The sequence below is a fragment of the Pithys albifrons genome, chromosome Z (assembly GCF_047495875.1).
Source record: "Pithys albifrons albifrons isolate INPA30051 chromosome Z, PitAlb_v1, whole genome shotgun sequence".
NCBI classification, from domain to species: Eukaryota; Metazoa; Chordata; class Aves; order Passeriformes; family Thamnophilidae; genus Pithys; species Pithys albifrons.
The window spans coordinates 60,391,136-60,412,703 of record NC_092497.1 but is presented as its reverse complement, the minus strand read 5'-3'; the positions used below and the strand labels follow the sequence as shown (position 1 = coordinate 60,412,703).

Here is a 21,568-nt window from a genome sequence, read left to right as displayed (position 1 = left end):
AATTTCAAAGCATGTTAGAATGGTTAGGCAACATTTATCTGCATCACACCAAACAGCAAACTTTGCCAGGTTGGGTTTTTTTTCAGTTTGCTTGTAATGGAAATAAAAAACCCTCTATCCTTCAAAAAAACCTCTTTTGGCATTTTCTCCTGAAGCACACGCAGCTACATGACAAGTTTTCTCCTTCCCCTCACTGTTCTCAAATAGCTCTTAAAGTGACATGTGCCTCCTTGTGAAGGTGCTCATGATGGTAAGACATACTTGGTTTCAAGAATCCTCTTTTCTAATGCCTTCAGTTTTCTGATACAAAAAACTAAATCCTGTCTGTGCTTGTATATTTCAACAGGCTTAGACTGATACCTATGCCTGTAGAAACCATAAACACACCACTGGTCTGTACGGACATCAAGGGTCTCATACCATTTTGAATGGTACTGAACAGAGCTGTTACCAGTTAGGAGTTGAGAACCAGGGCAACTGTGCATATTGGTGCTTTCTCCTACAAAATGTGCTTGAAGGCTCCAATATTACACAGATAAATTCAGGATCCCATTTCAGAGATCAAAGGCTTCAGGAAGTTACACTTACTTGCTGCAGTAAAAGCAAATCTAATGTTTTTCTTTTCTGAAGATATCCTAGAACCAAGAAACAAGAACATCAGCCTGTTGCCTCTGAAAGTTCAGTTTGGGCAAAGACATGAAGCATCTCTGCAGAATGGAGTCAAGTCCTGTCCAACAAGTCCTTTTGTTCTGAACTTGTCTTAGTGCTGAGTATAAGGATGTGAAATAAGAGCAAAATTCAGAATTTCAGGCACAGCTAAACCACACTCTTTGATTTTTATTTTGGCAGGTGTGAGTCACATTCTGTCCCTACCCTTTGAAAACAAGAGAAGAGTGATACAGTACTTCATCCAGATCAAGCTGCCACAGGCAATGTGTACTGAAGCCAACTCATTAGCAGTTTGAATATAACAAGCAAACAAAAAAAATCTGTACTGCCATATTAGACTGCTGCATGATGCATCCATTGAAAGAGTGTCTTGATTTGAATGGAAGATGTAGAAGGCCTTTTTTGTTTTCGTACTGAAAAACTGAAAAAATACCTGGCTTTTAAGTTGAGTCAGTTTCCAAGGACCAGGAGAAAAAAAGTATACTGGGATTAAAATATTTTGTGATTTTAATTTATATTTAAAAGCACCACTTGAAAGATAAAGGCAGAAATAGACTTCCGGATGAAACCTTCCATAAATCTATATAAATATATACATATATACATTTGGACATTTCTACATTTTATTAATTTGTTGCATTTTGAGAGCATTAAACATCGTCTTTTGTTTATCTGCGGTTTTGGACAATATCTACATTTCATTTTCAATCTTCTTTCTTTTCCACCTCTAAATTCTGTTCACAATTTACCAGACTGTCTGTGGAGGGGCTGGAGTGCTGAAGGTAAAGAACAAATTATCTTTCTTTCAAAAAAAAATCTGAAGATACAGGTTTATCCAACTCCTTAAAATCAGATTTGCTCTCAAAGCACAGATGCCACCCGCTTTTCATTAAATGAAGATCTTGCCTTCTTCTGCCCTTCTGGAGATTTGTATTACATATTTTGAAACAAATCTAGACAAATGGTTTAGCTACATTTTCCTACCACTTCTCTTCCCATACAAGTGAGGGCATCTTGCCAGTACATGCTACTCTCAAATCTATTAGCAACAACCATTTAGTCAAAAATTTAGTGTGTTACCCCTTCTCCTTGGACTCCACTGGAAAGGTAAATAGGTAGACAGTGACCACTGCTAGCCCAAAAATCTTAGAGTTCAGTAAGAACTTGTATATTAATGAAGAGACAGGCCTCATTTACATCATGTGCATTAGATTATGTTCCTCAGGCAATTTTCAGTAACTCACAGACTGATCTCCGTAATATTACCAGCCACCAAAGACTGACAAGGCTGCAGCTTCTGAGATCAGCCTTCTGGCCCTTCTTGAAAGTTGGGACATTAGCCAGCTTCCAGTTGACTGTGATCTCTCCAGATTCCCATATTCTCAAAAAATTAAAAGAGACTTCGTGATAGCATTAGTGAGTTCTTTTGAGTATTCTTGGATGAATCCTGTCGGGGCCCATGGACTTGTAAGGATACAACTGGAGCAGCAGATCCTGCACAAGCTCTCAGTTGACTAGGAGTTTTTCACTCTTGCAGCCACAGTCCTCTAGCTCAGGGCACTGGGTCTCCCTTAGGCCATCATTGGTGTTGAAGACAGAGGCAAAGAAAGCACTGAACACCTCTGGCTTGTCTGTGTCCCTGCCTATGAGGTGACCATCTTCATCCTGTAACAGGTCAGTTATCCCTGCACTTCCTTTTACTCTTAATGATTTAAATAAACCCTTTCTGTTATACTCCACAATTCTGGTAACTTCAACTCAACTCAACTTTGGACACACAAATTTTCTCCCTACAGTGACAAGCAGCATCTCTATATTCCTCTCATGTCACCCAACCTTGCTTCCACTGCGCATACACCTCTTTTGCTTTAGCTTCAGAAGAAGATCCCTGCTCAACTGAGCTGGCCTTCTGCCTCACCTGCTTGATTTTCAACATCTTGGAATTGTCTGTTCCTATGCCCTTAGAAATAGTGGTGCTTAAAATTGACCAGCACTGATTGACTCCAGCACCTTACACAATGTTTCCTTGGGAACCTCACTAACTAGTTCCTGGAGTCTGCTTTCCTCATGTGCAGGGTTGATGTTTTGCTGGCACATTTCCTCTTGACACCAGAGTTTTGCTTCATGGTTGCTGTGGTCAAGATGGCCACTGATGTCTATTAGTCCCCAAGACCTTCTGTTAATGAGCAACAAATCAAGGAGAGCGTCTTTCTTGGTCAGCTCCTTTAGTACCTGTAACATGAAATTATCATCCAGATGTTTCAGGAATTTTCCAGACACCTGATAGACAATGCAGTCATTGGTCACAGCCAGCAATGCTTCATGAAGGGAAAGTCCTGTTTGTCAAATTTGATTTCCTTTTATGATAAGGTAACCCACCTAGCTGACCAAGGGAAACTAGTTGAGATAATTCTTTTGGAATTTGGTAAAGCTTTCAATACTCTCACAACACCCTTCTGGCAAAAATGTCCAGCCCACACCTGGATAAACACATCATATAGTGGGTGAGCAACAGGCTCAGGGGGCAAGCACAAAGCATGAAGGGTTATCAGTAAATGGGCTGACATCAGGCTGGCAATTTGTCACCAGTGAGGCTCCAGAGGCCTCCATTCCAGGGCGAGCACTCTTCCAGATCTTCATAAATTACTCAGATGCAGGACTCAAAGGGACACTAAACTGGGAGGAATGGCTGACTCCCTTGAAGTGAGGCCCTGCAGAGAGGCCTTGACACATTACAGGGCTGGGCAAACACCAACCAGATGAAGTTCAACAAGGACAAGTGCTGGTTTCTGCATCTGGGATGAGGCAACACTGGATGTACAGACAGACTGGGGAGTGAGATGCTGAAAGCAGTGCTGTGGGAAACGGACCTGGGGGTCCTGGTGGATGGCATGTTGGACATGAGTCAGCAGTGCCCTGGCAGCCAGGAGGGCCAGCCCTGTCCTGGGGAGCATCAGGCACAGCGTCACCAGCCAGGCGAGGGAGGGGATTGCCCTGCTCTGCTCTGCTCTGGGGCAGCCTCACCTTGAGTGCTGTGTCCATGCAGTTTTGGACACCCCACTGAATATAGAATATAAAGCTATTAGAAAACATACAAAGGAGGGCAATGAAGATGGCAAAGGGTTCCTGAGGGGAAGCATGTGAGGAGTGGCTGAGGGCACTTGGTGTGTTCAGCTGAAGCAGACTGAGGGGAGACCTCCTCACAATGGTGGTGGGAAGGCAGACATTGATCTTTTCTCTCTGGTGACCAGTGACAAGATGTGGAGGAACAGCATGAATCATGTGAGGGAATTTAGGCTGGGTATTAGGAAAAGGTTCTTCACCCAGAGGACGGTTGAGCACTGGAACAGGCTCCTCAGAGAAGTGGTCACAGCAACAAGCCTGACAAGAGTTCAAGAAATGTCTGGACAACACTCTCAGGCACATGTGATTTTTGGAGCTGTCCTGTTCATGGCCAGAAGTCAGACTTTAATTCTTGGGCTGGGTACCTCCCAACTCAGAGTATTTTATGATTCTGCTGTGTTTGCAGCTGCAGGCATGTGTCCACTGAATGACTGCATCGAATACCTTACACATACTTGCTTCGGACTTGCTGATAATTTTAGAGGAACTAAGCATGTAATTTTGAGTCTTAGAAATGCTGCATAATCTGTAAAATCCACTGGACATGTCTGTCACATTATGAGACTCCTGAGCTAAATCAGCTTGTGTGGCCCAAAACATATCTGCTAGAAAGAATGAACATAGCTGGAATATTGCTGAAGAAAAAGAGTACTGGCACCAACACTAGATCTAAAAGCTCTGTTCTAACACAACTGAAAGCCCAGTGTGATCTCTAATGCAGTGCGTGAAACAGCACAGGCAGGTAACTGCCTATTCCCAGCAGGCCTCAGTTAAAAGACATGGATAAGAAGAAAAGTAATTCTTCACTGAAGGGAAACATTAAAGTCTCTCTTTCTCCTGTAACATTTACCTTCTTGAAATCAGCTCTCTTCTTTAAAGATACTAAAAAAACCCCTAAAAATAACACAAAACCAACAGAAAAAAAGAAAGGTAGGAAGAAAAACAAGATACAAAAAAAGTACTTGTTTGCATCTGGAAGGGAGAACATAAGAGTTTTTCATATTCCAGAGCAACTTACTTTGTACAGTAATTCTGTATTTTGTAGTTTTCAGCAGTATATCTTGCTAAGGTCACCCCTAGTGATCACTTGTGAGTTAAAAATCAAGTACTTAGATCTATGATCCACGTGAAAAACAGAATTAACAATATACTTATGCTTAAAAAGGTGAAATTTGTTCTTTTTCCAGCCCACACGGATTTACATTTTCACATGGGCAAAAAAATAGCAACTCTGGACAAAGTGTATTACTTCTTTCAGAAGATAAAAAAAGTATATATGTTAAGAATCAAAACATGCCCATTGTAACTGATGGGAAGAGAACCAAAAGAGAATTGCCCAAAGCAAATGTTTCTTCCACCATGGAACAGCTGCTCTACATTGACAGCATTCTTTCTCAACCTGCTTAAAGTTACAGATCTGATACTACAGAGTAGAACTATAAAGCTCTCAGCAATGAAATCAAGTGTTTGATGCAATAAAATATCATCCCACAGAATCTAGTGCCATTCTGAGAACTCATCCTCCTTCTTGCAGAATACATGAAGGCAAGTCCTCCATTTCATATGGCAAAATGCCCTAAAATTTTATTCCTAGAAAATATTATTGCCCAATTTAACAGATACAACTGCCAAGTCTTGGTCTCCAACATGCACTTAGTTATTGCCTCAAGGCAAACAGGATGTAATAGTTGGCTTCAGTTGAATTATACACCTTTGAAAAGGCCAGTTTTATGTACTAAAAACCGGATTTAAAAATTTGACTGGGCCTGCACAATCTGAGCTGAAGTCAATGTTGCCTTGCGTAGAGCAGGAATTTGGACTAGCGGACCTCCTGAAGTCCTTTCCAGTCTGGATGATTCTCTGACATGGTTTTCTTGATACGTGTAGAAACTTTAAAAGAAACCAACCCAGGAATTGTATATTTTACCCAAGCTCTTGCATGTAGTTTAATTCAACATATCCTTGCACTCGGGAAAGTTGAGGAACTTGAAAAAGCCACTTTGAAGTCTATATGGTAAAACATAAGACACAAATCAGAATTCCTTTACATGCCTCTTTGGTGAATTACTTTATAATACTTACAGTGAGTTCTCATTTTATTTCATACACTATACACTAAATTTGCAATAACAATATTTCAAAATGAACCAGTTCCCAAGTTCACTATACTTTCCATTTCAACACTTATGCATTTAAAATACATGAAAGTTAGATTAATAATAAAGTAGATCTGATTTAAAATCAGAACTTACAAACAGCAACATCTTGGCATTATTTTGCCATGATTACTTACCATAAGTGATAACTACACAATGACTAAGGATTAAAATGCAGAATAATTTACAGCATTCACAAAACCAGACTTGCCACAAGAATGTGAAAAAGCAACAGCCTCTCATACAATCTGAAAGTGACTTTCCACATGCTTAACTTGCTGAAAACCATCTCCCTCCCTCCCAGTATTTAATGATGAAACCAAGAAGGACTAAGTTTTTTTGAATTATCAGAAATTATTTTCAGGCTGAGTCTGAAGAGGAAGAGGGCAAAATTTATACATTTCAGTGGTTTGCTTGCACATAAAATAGACTTACCTCTGCTCCACAAAATATGTAATCTAGCAGAGATTCTACATGAAGGATATCAGTGCTAAATAGCAAGCAGGTAATTTTATACATACCTCTCTGATCTAACAAAAGAGAAATTCTAGGAACAGTCAATTGGTTTTTTTTAGCTTTCTGCAGACTTTTAACACTACTGCTGTGACACACATTTTTAAGATTATTTTACTCTCACATGAAGTAGCAGTGAAACTAAACCCTGAATTCGAAAGTCAACTAAAAATGGCACTTACACATGCATACATCAGTTTCTAATTTGCTTTATTCACACACCTCAGTTACTGTAAGCCTTGCAAACAAATTGCAAAACAGTCAGATTCACATTCTGTGCAACTTTGCCCAAACTCGATTTTTCATTGTTCTTCTACAAAGCAAAATTCCTCTTAGTCATCTTCTGCCACACTCAGCAAAATAAGAATTCCTCTAAGTACATGTAAATTATGACATTTAAGTCTAAAGTTACTTTTACAGTTTCTATTTTACTCACAGTTCCATTACCAGTGAAGTTGAAACATTTTAAAAAGACCAGTAAAGCCATCAGTACCCTACTTGCAAGGCCTTACAACTTAGGAAAATAAATTCCTTTGAGCTGGCTAACAGTCCATATTAAATATATCAGATGTGATGCTTATAAAGCAGATACTAACAACTCATATCCATTCCTTAAGTCAGTGAACTGGTAAGAGGAAAGGTAAATCCTCACTGCAATCATATTTGAAATCTGATCCCCTTTTATGACTGCGTATGATGTATTCCATTTGTGTCTATCATGTTTAAACAGTACTTATTTAATTACACTTTGGAAACTATATCCCCATTTTTAAAACAAGTTGTTTTACAGTGACAGGAGAATCCACTGAGTGGCTTCATTTTCTAAGCCATTTTCAAGCACTAGGCTAGCAAGTCAACCATGACCACTGTGCTAGATCCAGATCTGGACAGATTAAGAAACATTTCGAAGCAGTGTTGAGTAAATAATTTTGGTGAGCTGTAAAACTGCCGCATGCAAGGTATACTGTACTAAAACAGCTCCAAATCCTTTATAAAAACCTTGCATTCCTTCTTCCTGTTTTATAGTATTTATGCAGTCTTTCATTCCCTCATACTGAGTATTGATTGGAAGCACTTCATAGCCAAGGTCTGTATTGTCAATTATTGTGCGTGTCCCTTGAATATGAAGGCGGTGTAAAACTGTTTCCAGTGGGTAAAGCATGACATCAGCACAAAGGCTAGCAGCAAAGCTAGCCATGAGTTCTGGAAAATACGCATCCAGCATGCTCTGCACGGAAGTGGAGCTGTCAGTTGGAAGATTGTGGGAATTACCCCTTTTCAGAACAAACAAAACAAGCTTCTGGACGATGGAACGGATGACATAGTGAAGAACTCCGTGTAGAGCCGTTGGGAAAGTCAAGACCATCAGAGGGAGGAGACGTTTGCTGTGGGGAACTCCCATGCCTACGACTCTGCCAATTCCTTCCTTCACGCAGTCCAGGATGCCAGGATTATCTCGAATTATTTCACTCTACAAGCACAAAGATGTCATTAGAACTCATGCTGACCACTTCAAAACCATCCTGACACCCTCTCTTACACTATCACTGATAACTTTAAAAAAAGAAAAGTTAAACATTTGCATGCTACTGTGCCTACACAGCTGAATAAATAAAAGTCCTCTGCTATAACACTCCTGATAGCATTCAATTAAATTCCTTTTAAAAAATGAACCCATCCTGAAGAGGCTTTTTTAATGTATATTGCAGTTATTTGTGTTTCTACTGAAGAAATTCAACCTTCAGCCGACTGCTGAAAGTTCTCAGTGTGCAAAACGGTCATGAACTTAAAATGTCTACTTCTGGAGGAAAATACCAGAAAGTATTCATCTAATTCAAAATTCCTCTATTTTAAGGACTATGACTGTAATTTTTGAACTTGAATGTACAGAGTAAAGACTTTTCTAACTAGAGTTGAAAGGTGATTTTTAATTTAATAGGTTCAGCTTTGCAGCTTTCCATTGCATTATATGCAAAGAAAATCATACTCTTTGCCCATGCTGTCTGTTAGAAGAATTATTTTGTTCATTTAGTGAAAATAAACATCACTATATTCCATCTCCAAGTGCAAGATTAAGCTAAAAACAGTGTTTCCCCTTCTAATGCTTATGGAAACTGCGGTGTTTTATCATATGGTTTATATGCAAAATACAAAACTTGGGTGTTCTCCTGAGTGCCCAAGTTTCTGAGTCCATGAGGTCTGTGACCTGACCTCATGCCAGGATAGACCACCAGAATACTCCTCAGTATTCTGAGGAAAGACCAAACAGCCTGCAAAGCTGGCATGGTCAGTCTGAGCAAGAAAGAAACTAATTCAAAACCCTGAGAACATAATGCTGTTTCACAGACTTTAAGAACAAGTTAAGCACCACAACCTGCACTGACTCCTCTCCTTCCCCACGTTGCCAGTCACTGCACTTCGAAACTGTGCTTGTTTTAGTCAAACACGCCACCGTGAGGTTTGAGGAGCTAATGACAAAAGCAGAGATATGGCAGCTATGCTTTTCTGCCATTTACAGCTATTTTCCTGAAATGTATTTACTGGGAGAAGTACCAAATGCTGTTGAGCAGCTTGGATTAACAGAATTAAGACAATCGAAGTCAATATAAACCTGCTAGTCGCAAATCCCACAATGTTTATAACTTTTCTGGTTTGTAGAACCCTGAGATTAGCTCAGTTAAAATGTGGTTGTAATAATGCCAAGGTCATGGGTTCAATCCCCTGTGTGGGTCATTGACTTAAGAGCTGGCCTCGATGATCCTTGTGGATCCCTTCCAACTCAGAATAGTTTGTTTTTCAGTGATTCTGTTACTGGTCATTGTCCTCCTGCAGCACAGGAATATAATGTAAAACTGGCCAGCCAAGTTGCTCCCCTGCACTAATTAATACAGCTTAAATAAAATCTTCACAAATGTTAACATTACCCCAGATATCAGTGACATTCTCATAACCAATCCTTTACAGAGGTGATAACGTGTCTAAAAGGTGGGGAGAGATGATGTTTTGGCTTTTTGATTGTTTTCCTATTAAGGTGCTCTCTAGCAAAGAAAGTTTATGCTTATTTTCCAGACAGATGACAGGCTCTAAATCCTGTTCTCTTTTGTCATTTATTGGTAAATATTTACCCATGTCCAACAACATAGGCAAAGTAACCTCCTTTCAGACAAAAATAAAAGCAGTAAAATACATGAATATATTGTTCCATTCTGTGGCCTGCTATGAACTCAAGAAACACTGACAGTTTTCTACCACTGTTTCTAGTTCCAGAATTATGGCATGTTCAGATTAGAGTCATTCCCCAGGAATTAACGGAGTTTTGAGTTCCAACCAGCTCCCCATTACGAGACAGCTAAGTCTCCCATGTCTCCCACAAACTCAGAGATGACCTCAGACTGTAATTGTAAAATAATTCAAGAGAATACAGGGGTTTTTAAATACAGAGTGTCTCTAGAGGAAACAAGTTTGTTGCTGGGAGTCTGTCTATGCCTGTCCCTGCACAGACATTTAACGTCACCTCAGACAGAACATCTTTCCTGGTACCTTCTGGCTCATTTAAGGTTGGATCCTCGGCACAGAGCAGAATACTGCCCCTTAAGAGTCCATGCCTGTAAAGTACATGTGGAAACAAAGAAACTGTAGAAGTCAGCCTTCTCCAAAGAAAAGGCACCATTTTGGAGACATACACCAGCAAATCACTCTTGACAGTACTTAGAACCTGTCGATTTATGAATGAAAATCCTTATTTTGTTGACTGAATGACACAAGAGTGACTATCCTGCACTCTCTTCTACACGAGAGTTCACTTTACAGAAAAGAGTTCCACTGGCTCACAAAGATACGATCATGCTGAATAACAGCAAATCATTGTAAAAAGAGGTAACTGGAAGAATTACCCTGGACCACTTCTGTGTAGTAGCTAAACCCTGTCCATTCTCCAGAAAGAGCCGAACACCTCACTGTGTGCAACACAGTGCTACATGTTATTCTGTGCAGTTACAGGGCAAGCTGAGCTGTATCCGAAGTGAGAAATCCAGATATTAATTTTCATGGAGAAGGAAGAACTAGTTGAAAATTTAAAATCTGATTGAAAGAAAGCAGTCCTGAAAGAGTACTGCACAATCTTTCATCAAAAAATCCCCCTAAAATTACTAGAAAAACATTATAATTGTTATGGTGGGAGAGGGTGTGTGTCACTGCAACAACTGGTCTTTGAAGTCTGTTAATTAAAACTTTACATGAGAAAAACTTCTTTATGGTCATCTGCTATAACATATAGATGTAACAAGTCCTTATTTCATACATAACATATTCCACCTACCTATATTAAATGTCCTTTCTAATTTTAGATTTAGGGTTAAGATAATATACTAATATACCCATCATACTAAGCACTTTTTATCTCAGTTAATAACTTGTAACAGCCTCAAGCAAAACACATGCCATTACTGCAACATGAGCTTGAATTCAAAGATTCAGTTCCCTGCATAATCTAATATATAAAGAAAAGCACAATATCTTTTTAAATGTTGTAAATATAAGTAAATTACCTGTACAGTTTCAATCAGGCTCGCAGAATAAAAAGGCATTGCTATTACATGTGTTAAGCTGCAGAAATTAACAAGATAACAATTAAGGTCACGACAATACTGTAATTTTAGCCAAACAGGCACAGGAAAGTTGAGAAAATTATCTACCAAATTCTTCCAAGGACAAAATTAATAAAGCACAACTCAATTATTAAAGTACACATTAACAAGTTAAGAAAAACTTCAGTCAAAAGTTCTGCTAAATTCTATTCCATGTAACCAGACTGATCCAGGTCTAGAAGAATTTAACCTTCTACATCAGTTAATTTCCATACAGACACTGGGATCTAACGTGAGAGAAACTGTGAAAGTGATGTATGCAATCAAGATTGCTCAAAAAATCAACGTTTGAAAATTACATTAGCACTCTATCAAGTAACCATAGCTGCAGACTAAATTACTGTACATTTAGTAGTTTTATTCATGTTTAGATAATGAGACATGCTATACTCACCCTTTGAGTAAAAGGTGCCCACCCAACTGCTTTAAGTTCCATTTATGTGAAAGCTCCCTGAAAAGAGAAGTATTTACCACACTGTGAGCAAGAACATGTAATTCTCAAGTATTTCTTCCCATGGGTGTCAACATCCCGTTTTCATATTGACGTTCCACTGTAGGTTTATGTTGCAGGATTTCCCATATTGGAAAGGCAGAGCAAAACATTTATTAAATCATGCTTAACTTCTAGAAGTCATTTAGGCCTGTCAGACACTCGATCAAAAGAGCTGTTAATTAATAAGTTGTCTGCAGCTCTCACAGCAACTGGCTTACAGCAATTTTCAGGGAACACTGGGTTACTTTAAAATCTCAATACTTTTCCTTTGTAAACATACAATTTTTTATTATGTTTTTGTTTGGTTGTGCCTTTTCCATTCTTTGAGGCTATGTTTACCCTGCTGTTTCTATCCTGAAAATTAAAAACACATTCTGACACAGACAAGAGCAAATCAAGCTGCACAGTCATTCTGCACAATGTAACTTGAGCTTTTTGACTTATGACCACTACACAGCATATCCTGATAAAGGAAAAAAGAAAAGCTGTCTAACACAATGATGACATCAAAAACATTCCCACACCTCAAAATATGATCAGCAAATGTTTATATTCCACTTGACAGAACACGTAAGCCCACCTGACTCAGGAAAACACTCAAATGCCACATGTACTTACCATGCATATGGTAAATACTTCAGCTATGAGGTAAAGATACTTTGTCCAACTTTTGGACACACTAGGACACATTTTTAATAACAAGCTGTTAAGTGTTCAGCTTCCATTGTCCTCCAGGAGTTGCACTCAGCCACTGCCTGCAGACACAACAATCTAATCCAAGAAAGGCAATTCTTTACTCTTCCTCAAAAATTTTGTGACACTAGTATCTATCACTTTCCTAAACACAGAGGTCAGTCACTAAATAGGAACAGAAGATTATCTTTGCCATTATGTATTTCAGACACTTGGATCACATCCACTGACCCATAATACTTTAACGATGTGGAAAATTAAACCAGACAAACTAAGGTGTGAAAGCCTAACCTGTCAATCTACTTGGCACAACTGTCCCTGCAGTGGAAGAACAACTACAGAGTGAGTTTGTCTGGCACAGAACCACATTCAAACGTTCACACCCATTTCTGGGCCTCTATCCTAAAACAGGGGCATTCTTTTATGATATCATGATACGGAATTTGAATTGACATTTCACTTCTCTGTGTCCTTTGGAGATTGATAATGTAGTTAAATAAGTCTGAAATCAGATTTGCTGGCACTTCTGCTGTAAGAAATCACCCCCACCTCCACATGACAGCCCAAACATGCATGGCACCATCAAAAGGGAAAAATGAGTACTCAGCAGAAAACAAGCATGGGGTGGTGCATGAATGAAACAAGGATCACTTTCCCAGCCTGGTTCATTTCCTGACCATTCACATATTGTGATGGCACAAGGATGGGAGCAGCACTGAGGAAGGAATGAGGTGGTTCCACCAGAAAGGTTTGCTTCTTTTGGCAGCACCACCAGCCTACCTCTCAAACTGCTGTACTACTGGTCCACAAGAAGAAAATCATTGCTCACATTTAGCAGAAATCAGAAATATGAAAATATAAACACTATCATGTCTCATGACCTTAAGCATACCCTACAGCTGTATTCAAAAACTAGAACAAAAAACCACTTGGAGTAAAGTGGATGCCTGGAATTTCGATTAGGTATGAGACAGAGCTGAGCAAAAATCTTACATACACTCTCCACCCAATTTAATGAAATGCTTTTGTCAACGCTTCTGGGCCTGCAAAGACTTACCTTTATTAGGATGGATGCATAAGAGTAGTTTGTTTCAGCCTATCTACATTTCTTGTCTTTAAAACCAGGTTAGTCTCCATGTCCCTTAAATGCTTTGTCTCTGTCCACACATTCAAAATAGGCACTACTTGTCTCTTCTGAAACCTAACATGATTCTCAAGCTCACTGCTCCACTCAAACCAGAAACCCAACTACTTTCCTGCCTCCCAAATACATTTTCCAAGACAGATCTTTATCATCTTACTGGCTTCCATGTCTGTCCTGTAACTTAAGTAAGGCATCTTTTCCTATTTTTTAATGAACTCAAAGGCTCCTTCTAATTTCCACATATAATAAACACACAACCTGCTTACTCTTAATATATCTGTAACAAAACTGTTTATAATACACATTACAGTTGCCAGCCCTTACTGTTGGCTCTGAAGCATTATAAAATAAAATAAAATAAAAGGTCTCCAAACAAAAATTCTTTATCAGCTCTGTACCTCAAAGCAGAAAGACATCACAAATCCTGGAGATATAATTAAGCATAAATCAGATAGTCATAAATCAAAATAAAAGATATTACTAAACTTTTAGAGCAGCAGATGGACACAGTGGTGTAGAATGGTGAATATTTAATTAAGTCAATAATTTTTAGTTGTAACCCCTTCATTATTGCAATATTGAACAAATTATATTCAGTTGTTGGTAATGGAAGACAGAACACAAAGCTGCCAGTCATATGTACTCTCACTTACCATGTCTTCTCATTTACCAGTGCAGGCCATTCTGTTCTCACCTACCACACACAGTGCCAATGTCCAGCAAGACGCCAGTGCTGGGGCTTTAGCTGGGCATGTTTTTTGTATTTAGATTAATGAGACCAGAAATTTTACCTTAGATACGGTAGTTGCTGGTCCCACACAATACAAACCAAAACACAAGAAATTTAGGAATTTATTACAATCAAATAATACCAAAGACTAGTTTGCTACAGTATTTCTGTACTCAGACCAGTAAGCAGACACACCAAACATACAAAGTTCCCAAAAAAGCCTCTCACTACTTATGGACTACAAGATTGTCTCTGCCAAAACAACACTGTGCAGGGAAACTCCTATTCCATGTCTGACCTGACTGTTCTCATGAAGTAACATGTTTGAACCAGCCTTACATTTCTAATACTTTGAATATAGATCAAAACCCGAAGATAAATTTGTGAGAAGAAGTAAAAAACCCATGCAATACCTTGGCAAAGGTGTAAATTCACTGATGATGCCTTCTGTTCCCAGGGTTATGCCCTGAACAATGAAAGTGCTGCCCATTCCTTTCCAGAGAGCTCTTGGACCCTGTTTTGAAATATGCAACATAAAACTCAAAAACCTTACTAATTATAATAAAATTTCAGCAAATTCATAGCACAGAAGGCTACAATTCTACCATTCAACTTTATTACCAAATTCAGGTAACAACTCACTTTTCAACTACAGAGAAACTTTTTGTTTTTCAATAACATCGAAGAGTTGCCAACAATTTTGTCGATGTCTCTCTCACTGTTAATACTCTGTACTGTAAACTTAACACCACTTCCTATGGACAAAATGACCTTCGGATACTAAAAGTACACTCAGAGGAAATACAGAAAGCCTTTTCTTACTGCCTTCTGATCCGAGTTTCAGGATTGCCATTCCTATGCCGAATTGCAGATTAATTCTGTATTATTGTTGGAAGCAATTGCTTAGATATTATCTTTATCCACATAGAGATTAATGATCTTTTAGAATCCTAATGAAAAAAATTCAATTTCAGGGACCTTTAGTTTTCTAACATCTGCAAATCTTCCCACAAAGTACTAAACTTCTTAAAAAAAGAATGACTTAGATTGATCTTTTTCAAACATTCTGCAACCATAAAAATAACAAACGCTTATAATGGCCATGTTTTTAACCTACACAAAGAGTTATGGATTGCAATGCACTTATGTGGTCAGGTACAGCCTGCCCCAAATACTCACCTGTGCCTTATTGATGCAGTACATAATATTGACAACAGTAAATGGAGTGAGATGATAATTCCGAGCATGATAATTAACCTGAGAAAAATATAAATAATGGCAGTTTTAGTAACACACTTGCAAATGGTACTGCTCTGAAGAATAAAAGAATTTCCAATGTAAGAACTTTCTCTCTGTAAAGGTGAGTTAAAAATATGAATAAATTTTCACTGAGATTTAGGAAAACATGCAGAAATTTTAAGTATTTGTAGGTTGAAAAAGTAAACACAAAAGCAAGTATAAATCAGAAACTATGAAACAAAGCATCCTGTTTGTAAATGGGGATCTAGAAGTTTCTTTGCAGACTCCAAAAAACTTACTTGCTGTAATTCACTTTCCAGTGCCCAAATAAAAATGACCAAGAATTCTCAAGACAAACTGAATTTCAGAATGGAAGACATGTATTGTAAAAATATGTTAATGTAGCAGTGTCTCCCCAAAAATTGTGAGGCTTCCTTACCCTCCTCATATTACACTTTCATACAGAGTATGAAAATACAGAAATATCACAGTACACGAGAGCTCTGACTGGAAAAGAGAATGTAAAAGACGTACCTGACACTGACGACGTAGAACAATGCAAGGATGTGCCAACACATTTTCTGTAAATAGGCTTTAAAAGAAAATTGTATTTAATGTATAGGAAATCACTATAAATTTCTTAGGCTTGTCATTTTCTCTAACAACACCAGATCAGTATTTGGGAAAACAATATATTATCTTGTGAACTAAATGGGGTATTTTTGATGGCTGCCTGATGTCCTGCCAATACTACAAAAGGAACAAGATACAAAAAACCTGACACACTTTATTCTCTATGAAAAAGGCCCATGTATATGTGGTATGCATGTATTTTTACAGCTGAATCATCAAACAAAATTTCTTAAGCCCTCCCCCTCAAAGTATCAGGGAACAAAACAGGCCAGACACACAATTATGACAGGATTAGATTCCAGTTTTACATTCATTCTGCACACCATATTATTAATAAAGACTCTTCTTAGCCGGCCTAGTGGACTGGTACTGACAGCCAACTATTTTCCCACTGAAAATGCTACTGCCCCAAAGCAACACTCCCACGACTCCTATAAGTTTTATTTCAATGAAAACTTCTTATAAAAGTCCTCTGACATTCAAAGTACGAGTTCTGGTTGCAGCTCATTTCATCTCAAGAGTGCCAGAGTGATCAGAGTACTTACCTGTATGTTCAAACCTGGGGGATAGATTAAAAATCCAAAACATCCAGGATTTTTCTAAACATGCCAAGTAACAGCTACAGGATCATCAGAGGTAGGTTTCTTAACTCCAGACAAACAAGTACTAATTGGCACAGAAAAGTACTGACCCTGCAGTGTCATAATTATTGAGCTAATGTGTAGTTTGCTCCTACCAGAAGAGCTTTCCCTGTATTTCAGCTGGTATCTATTAAGACTTCCCTGCAGCCATCTCAACTAACCTCACAAAACTCCATGTTCATTTTAGTCCAGGTGGCCATGGTGCTCAGAACGTGAACTGTCATGCTTAATTAAATGAATGCCTGTAGTTCACAACATCTCTCTGCTCCTCACTGAGACCAACATGTTCCTGCCCTGGCTCCACTCCTGTGTGGGTGCTCAACTGAGGTCCTTCTGTTCCATAAGCTTGGAAAGAAATTCAACTCCTCTTTACATATTTAGAGGGATTAGTTCTTCCACTCCATCAACTCTATTTTAACAAATGAACAAGCTCACCAAGGGGTCTGAATGAGCAAGCTGAGCCACTGCACGGGAAGCAGTGGGAGAAGGACAAGCAGTTTCACGAAATGGGATGATTTAACTTGAGCAACTCACTCCCTGCCAAACTCAGTCATTCTTAGTCCTCCTCTTTATGCCTTCCCTCTGTGGTTCCATCAACTGGTGTCTGGTGGCTTTCACAGCTGGTCAACTCCCAGGTGTATCAGGCTAACTGAAACAGGAAAAAATGATCCAGCCCTTTGACTCTGTCTTCTGTTTTAGTAAGTCAAACAGGCTACAAGAGGTTCTGATGGGCATCAAGGACCATAACTAGGGGGTAGGAGCAGGACAGGATGGTGATCAAGTGCTAAAAACCCAGGTCCTCCTCTTCAGGTAAAAAGTACTCTGTATGAACCTCAACTTTCCATTTTGGTCTGAAATTGAGTAAGGAAAAAAAGTATTCTCATATTCTGAGGAGAAGAACTTTTTTCTGAGAAGTCTCACATTCAGGTCAACCAACAAGGAGTAGAACTTTTTTTAATCCCAACTTTTTCAAGTCAAAACAAACCCACTCCCACTCTTTCACAAGTTGCATTAGTTCTTTGACGAAGGAAAACCAAATCAGCTGAGTGTGACTGAGTTGGCATCCTGTAAAAAAATCCTAAGTATGTCATCATCTTACACTTGACAATTTCAACTCTGAAATGGTTGAAGTCCACCACTTTCTCAAAAATACTATCAATTATCAGTGTCACCATAATAAATTAAAAATAGTTATCAAACCACTTGGCTATCATGAACATGATGATCCTGTGATACTTTGATAATATACTTGAAGACATTTTCACCTCTTAGGAAATATTTGCATTACCTAAAAATAATAATAGAAATGGCAGATGTGAGAAAAATTTTCTGATGATCCTTTCAGATTGCTCAGACAGGGTACAGATATCCTGGGCACAACTTAGGAAAAACTGTTTCTTGCATTCTTTGCTGATCAAAAATTTTTGAGCAACAGTTAAAGAAAAAAGAAAAGTAAATGGATTTTGGGTAGTAGGTTCCTAAAGTTATTTCCACTGCTGAAGTCCATCAGCATAAAACCACAAAAGTGTAAGCAGGGTTTACAAGACAAATGAGTACTTTACTACTTCACTGTTGTTGAATACAATTCTTACCTTGCAAGGCCAATTCCAAAGCCTGCAAATCTGTTTAACTGCTCTGGAAAGAAAAAACAAAAAGACAGCTTATATAACAGTGATAATCATAAAACAGGAGAAAATGCCATGTACAGGATCTGAAAAACTAATTCTATCCTGTACTTGCTTCAGAAAATTATGAGCACTAAACCATAAGATTTATGGCAGGTCAGCAACAGAAGATAATAAGAAAATTATTCCCCCAAGGATATTTGCACTTTGAACTGCACTTGAGTTTGTATGGACTTTTGTATATAAAATTATGCTTATCTTACAGGAAAAAAAGAGCAACTGAGCAGAAAGACAGAGTATTTAAAAAAAAATCTAACTCAAATCAACCACTGAAAAATTCAGCACGCAGTTTACAGTAAATCTGAAATATAAATTTAGATATCTGAGGTGAAAATAATGCTAAGACAGAACAGTAAAAGGACAATATTTGGGAAAAGTAATATAAAAAAGCCATGAATGAAGTAAGAAACATCAACATAAAGGAAGTTTTCAAGCCAGTTGTTTATCTCCACTCCTTCACAAAAATCTGGAGAACTGCAAAAACTGCAACGAGAGTGTCTGCCAGACAGACATTTGCACATTGGGAATTACCAAAAGAGATTTTAAGAAGCGTAAGAACTGTAAAGGCAACTGAAAATTAATGCTCAGCCCTGCAAGTTTCAGGGTGCAAGCAGTCTGAAAGCAGGGAGAGAACCAGGGGAGCTCCATACAGGTGGGGCAGCCCTTCCAAGAAAACGGTAAGACTCTCTCCACTTGCAGCAGGTGAATTCAGTGATTACAGAAACTCCTTATCAGTCCTGCAAAATGCAGAGTGAACACTCTCTCCATGAGCAGACAGGAGGCAAAAATGGTAGAGTCCAAGTATGCCAGAATACTTAAAGTTAGTGCTTGCATGGATCAGAAGTCCAGCTAAGGGTTGTTCTTTGTAAGACCAGAAGGAAATCACTGCACTACAGGTAAAAGAAAAAGAGAAAAAAGAAAAAAAGGAAGGAAGGAAGAAAAGGAAGGAAGGAAGAAAAGGAAGGAAGGAAGAAAAGGAAGGAAGGAAGGAAGGAAGGAAAGGAAGGAAAGAAGGAAAGGAAGGAAAGAAGGAAAGGAAGGAAAGAAGGAAAGGAAGGAAAGAAGGAAAGGAAGGAAAGAAAGGAAGGGAAGGAAGGGAAGGAAAGGAAGGAAAGGAAGGAAAGGAAGGAAAGGAAGGAAAGGAAGGAAAGGAAGGAAAGGAAGGAAAGGAAGGAAAGGAAGGAAAGGAAGGAAAGGAAGGAAAGGAAGGAAAGGAAGGAAGGAAGGAAGGAAGGAAGGAAGGAAGGAAGGAAGAAAAGGAAGGAAGGAAGAAAAGGAAGGAAGGAAGAAAAGGAAGGAAGGAAGAAAAGGAAGGAAGGAAGAAAAGGAAGGAAGGAAGAAAAGGAAGGAAGGAAGAAAAGGAAGGAAGGAAGAAAAGGAAGGAAGGAAGAAAAGGAAGGAAGGAAGAAAAGGAAGGAAGGAAGAAAAGGAAGGAAGGAAGAAAAGGAAGGAAGGAAGAAAAGGAGGAAGAAAAGGAGGAAGGAAGAAAAGGAGGAAGGAAGAAAAGGAGGAAGGAAGAAAAGGAGGAAGGAAGAAAAGGAAGGAAGAAAAGGAAGGAAGAAAAGGAAGGAAGAAAGGAAAAAAAGAAAAGAAAAAATACTTGCTTTCTTAGAGAATGGCATTTCAGATAAATTACAAAGTTTCATAAAACTTTAATACTCAAGTGTACATAAACTGCTTCTTTTAATTAAGAGAGACAACATCCAGCAGCCTTGATAACGTAGGTTTTTCTAATTTCAACTCCATTTCATGAAGACCTAAAACGATACTGTACTTCTGACAGATTCTGCTGGAAAAGACTTGAACCCAGTTGCTTCCTTAAATTCTGTCAGTCCCACAGTTCCCTCACTATCGCCCGGGGAGGGAGGTTTATATCACCAGCTCATGTTTTCAGCCTAATAAGCTGCCAGAAGACACACAGTCTGCACCACCAACACTGAATAAACCAACAGCTGAGACGCGAAGGCACTTCCTGCCCTTGCAGAGGGCGGAGTATTCCCGCAGGATTATTGTTTACATGCGCTCAACTGGGACCTGCCTGTCTGGGGAACCATCATTCACACAGAACTGTGCGGTGCAGGGGGGCAACAGGCGCTCCTGGAACACAGCTCTTCTTTTTCTAAAGGACTTTTGGATTTTGCCCCTGCCGTTCCAGCGCAAAGGAGAAGCCGGGGGGGCCGCCTCTGCCTTTATCTGTGACCCGGGGCTGAGCGCGGGGCCAGCGCGGCCCGGCCCGGCCTCCCTTACCGGCGCCGGGGCCGCCCGCCCCCAGGTTGGGCTCCTCGTTGAGGCCGGCGCCGCCCAGGGGGGTCCCGGCACCGTACGGCGGCGTCTTCTCGCCCCAGTGCAGGTTTCGGCTGCCGGGGATGTCGGGCGGGGTGGTCACCCAGTGGCCCAGCTCCGAACCGCTGAAGGGCCTGGTGCCGGGGCCCATCTCCTCGCGGCCGGCCCCGCGGTAGCCCAGGCCGTCGAAGCCGTCGGGGCGCCGCGGGTGCATGGCGGGGGTTGGCCGAGGAGGGGACGGGAGGGCTCCGGGGGTGCCGCGCTCGGGCCGGGCCAGACCCGCACCCTCCGCACCAACCGGCACTTCCGCCCCCGCGCGTGACGGCCCAGGGGGCGGGGCCGGCGGCGCGAGGCCAAGAGCGCCCCCTGGGGCCGCGGCGGACCCGAAGTGGTCGCGTCCCGTCCCGTCCCTCCCGGAATGTGGGGAATCCTGGGCGGAATCCTATGGCGGCACCGCTCCCGGCCCCCCCGCTGCCGGGCGATCCTCGTGTAGAAACCGTGAGAAACATCGCGGTGTGACCACGCCACGAGCCGTGTCAGAACTGTCCAGGACGAGCATCCTTGTTGCGATCCCTGTGAGCTGACGAGAGGAATGACATAGAATCATAGAATCCATTGGGTTGGAAAAGACCTCCGAGATCATCAAGTCCAACCCTTGGTCCAGCTCCACTCCCTTTACCAGATCATGGCACTCAGTGCCACGGCCAATCTCAGGTTAAAACCTCCAGGGATGGGGAATCCACCCCCTCTCTCTGGGCAGCCCATTCCAATGCCTGATGACTCTCTGGAAAGAATTTTTTTCTGATCTCCAACTTAAATTTCCCCTGGCAGAGCTTGAGCCCATGCCCCCTTGTCCTATTGCTGAGTGCCTGGGAGAAGAACCAATGCCCACCTGGCCAGAACTTCCCTTCAAGTAGTTC

General features: G+C 40.2%; 1 protein-coding gene across 1 annotated transcript; it reads right to left on the bottom strand.

The window, feature by feature from the left end:
* Positions 1-6,654: 6,654 nt before the first annotated feature.
* On the bottom strand, positions 6,655-20,970 carry SLC25A46 (solute carrier family 25 member 46). Its single transcript, XM_071580807.1, has 8 exons — positions 20,613-20,970; positions 18,273-18,315; positions 15,941-15,998; positions 15,347-15,424; positions 14,581-14,681; positions 11,502-11,558; positions 11,009-11,066; positions 6,655-7,932 (listed from the first exon to the last, which is right to left on the bottom strand). Exons 1-8 carry the CDS (start codon positions 20,860-20,862, stop codon positions 7,354-7,356), a joined length of 1,224 nt encoding a protein of 407 aa, XP_071436908.1. The 5' UTR covers positions 20,863-20,970; the 3' UTR covers positions 6,655-7,353.
* Between the last annotated feature and the right edge of the window lie 598 nt (positions 20,971-21,568).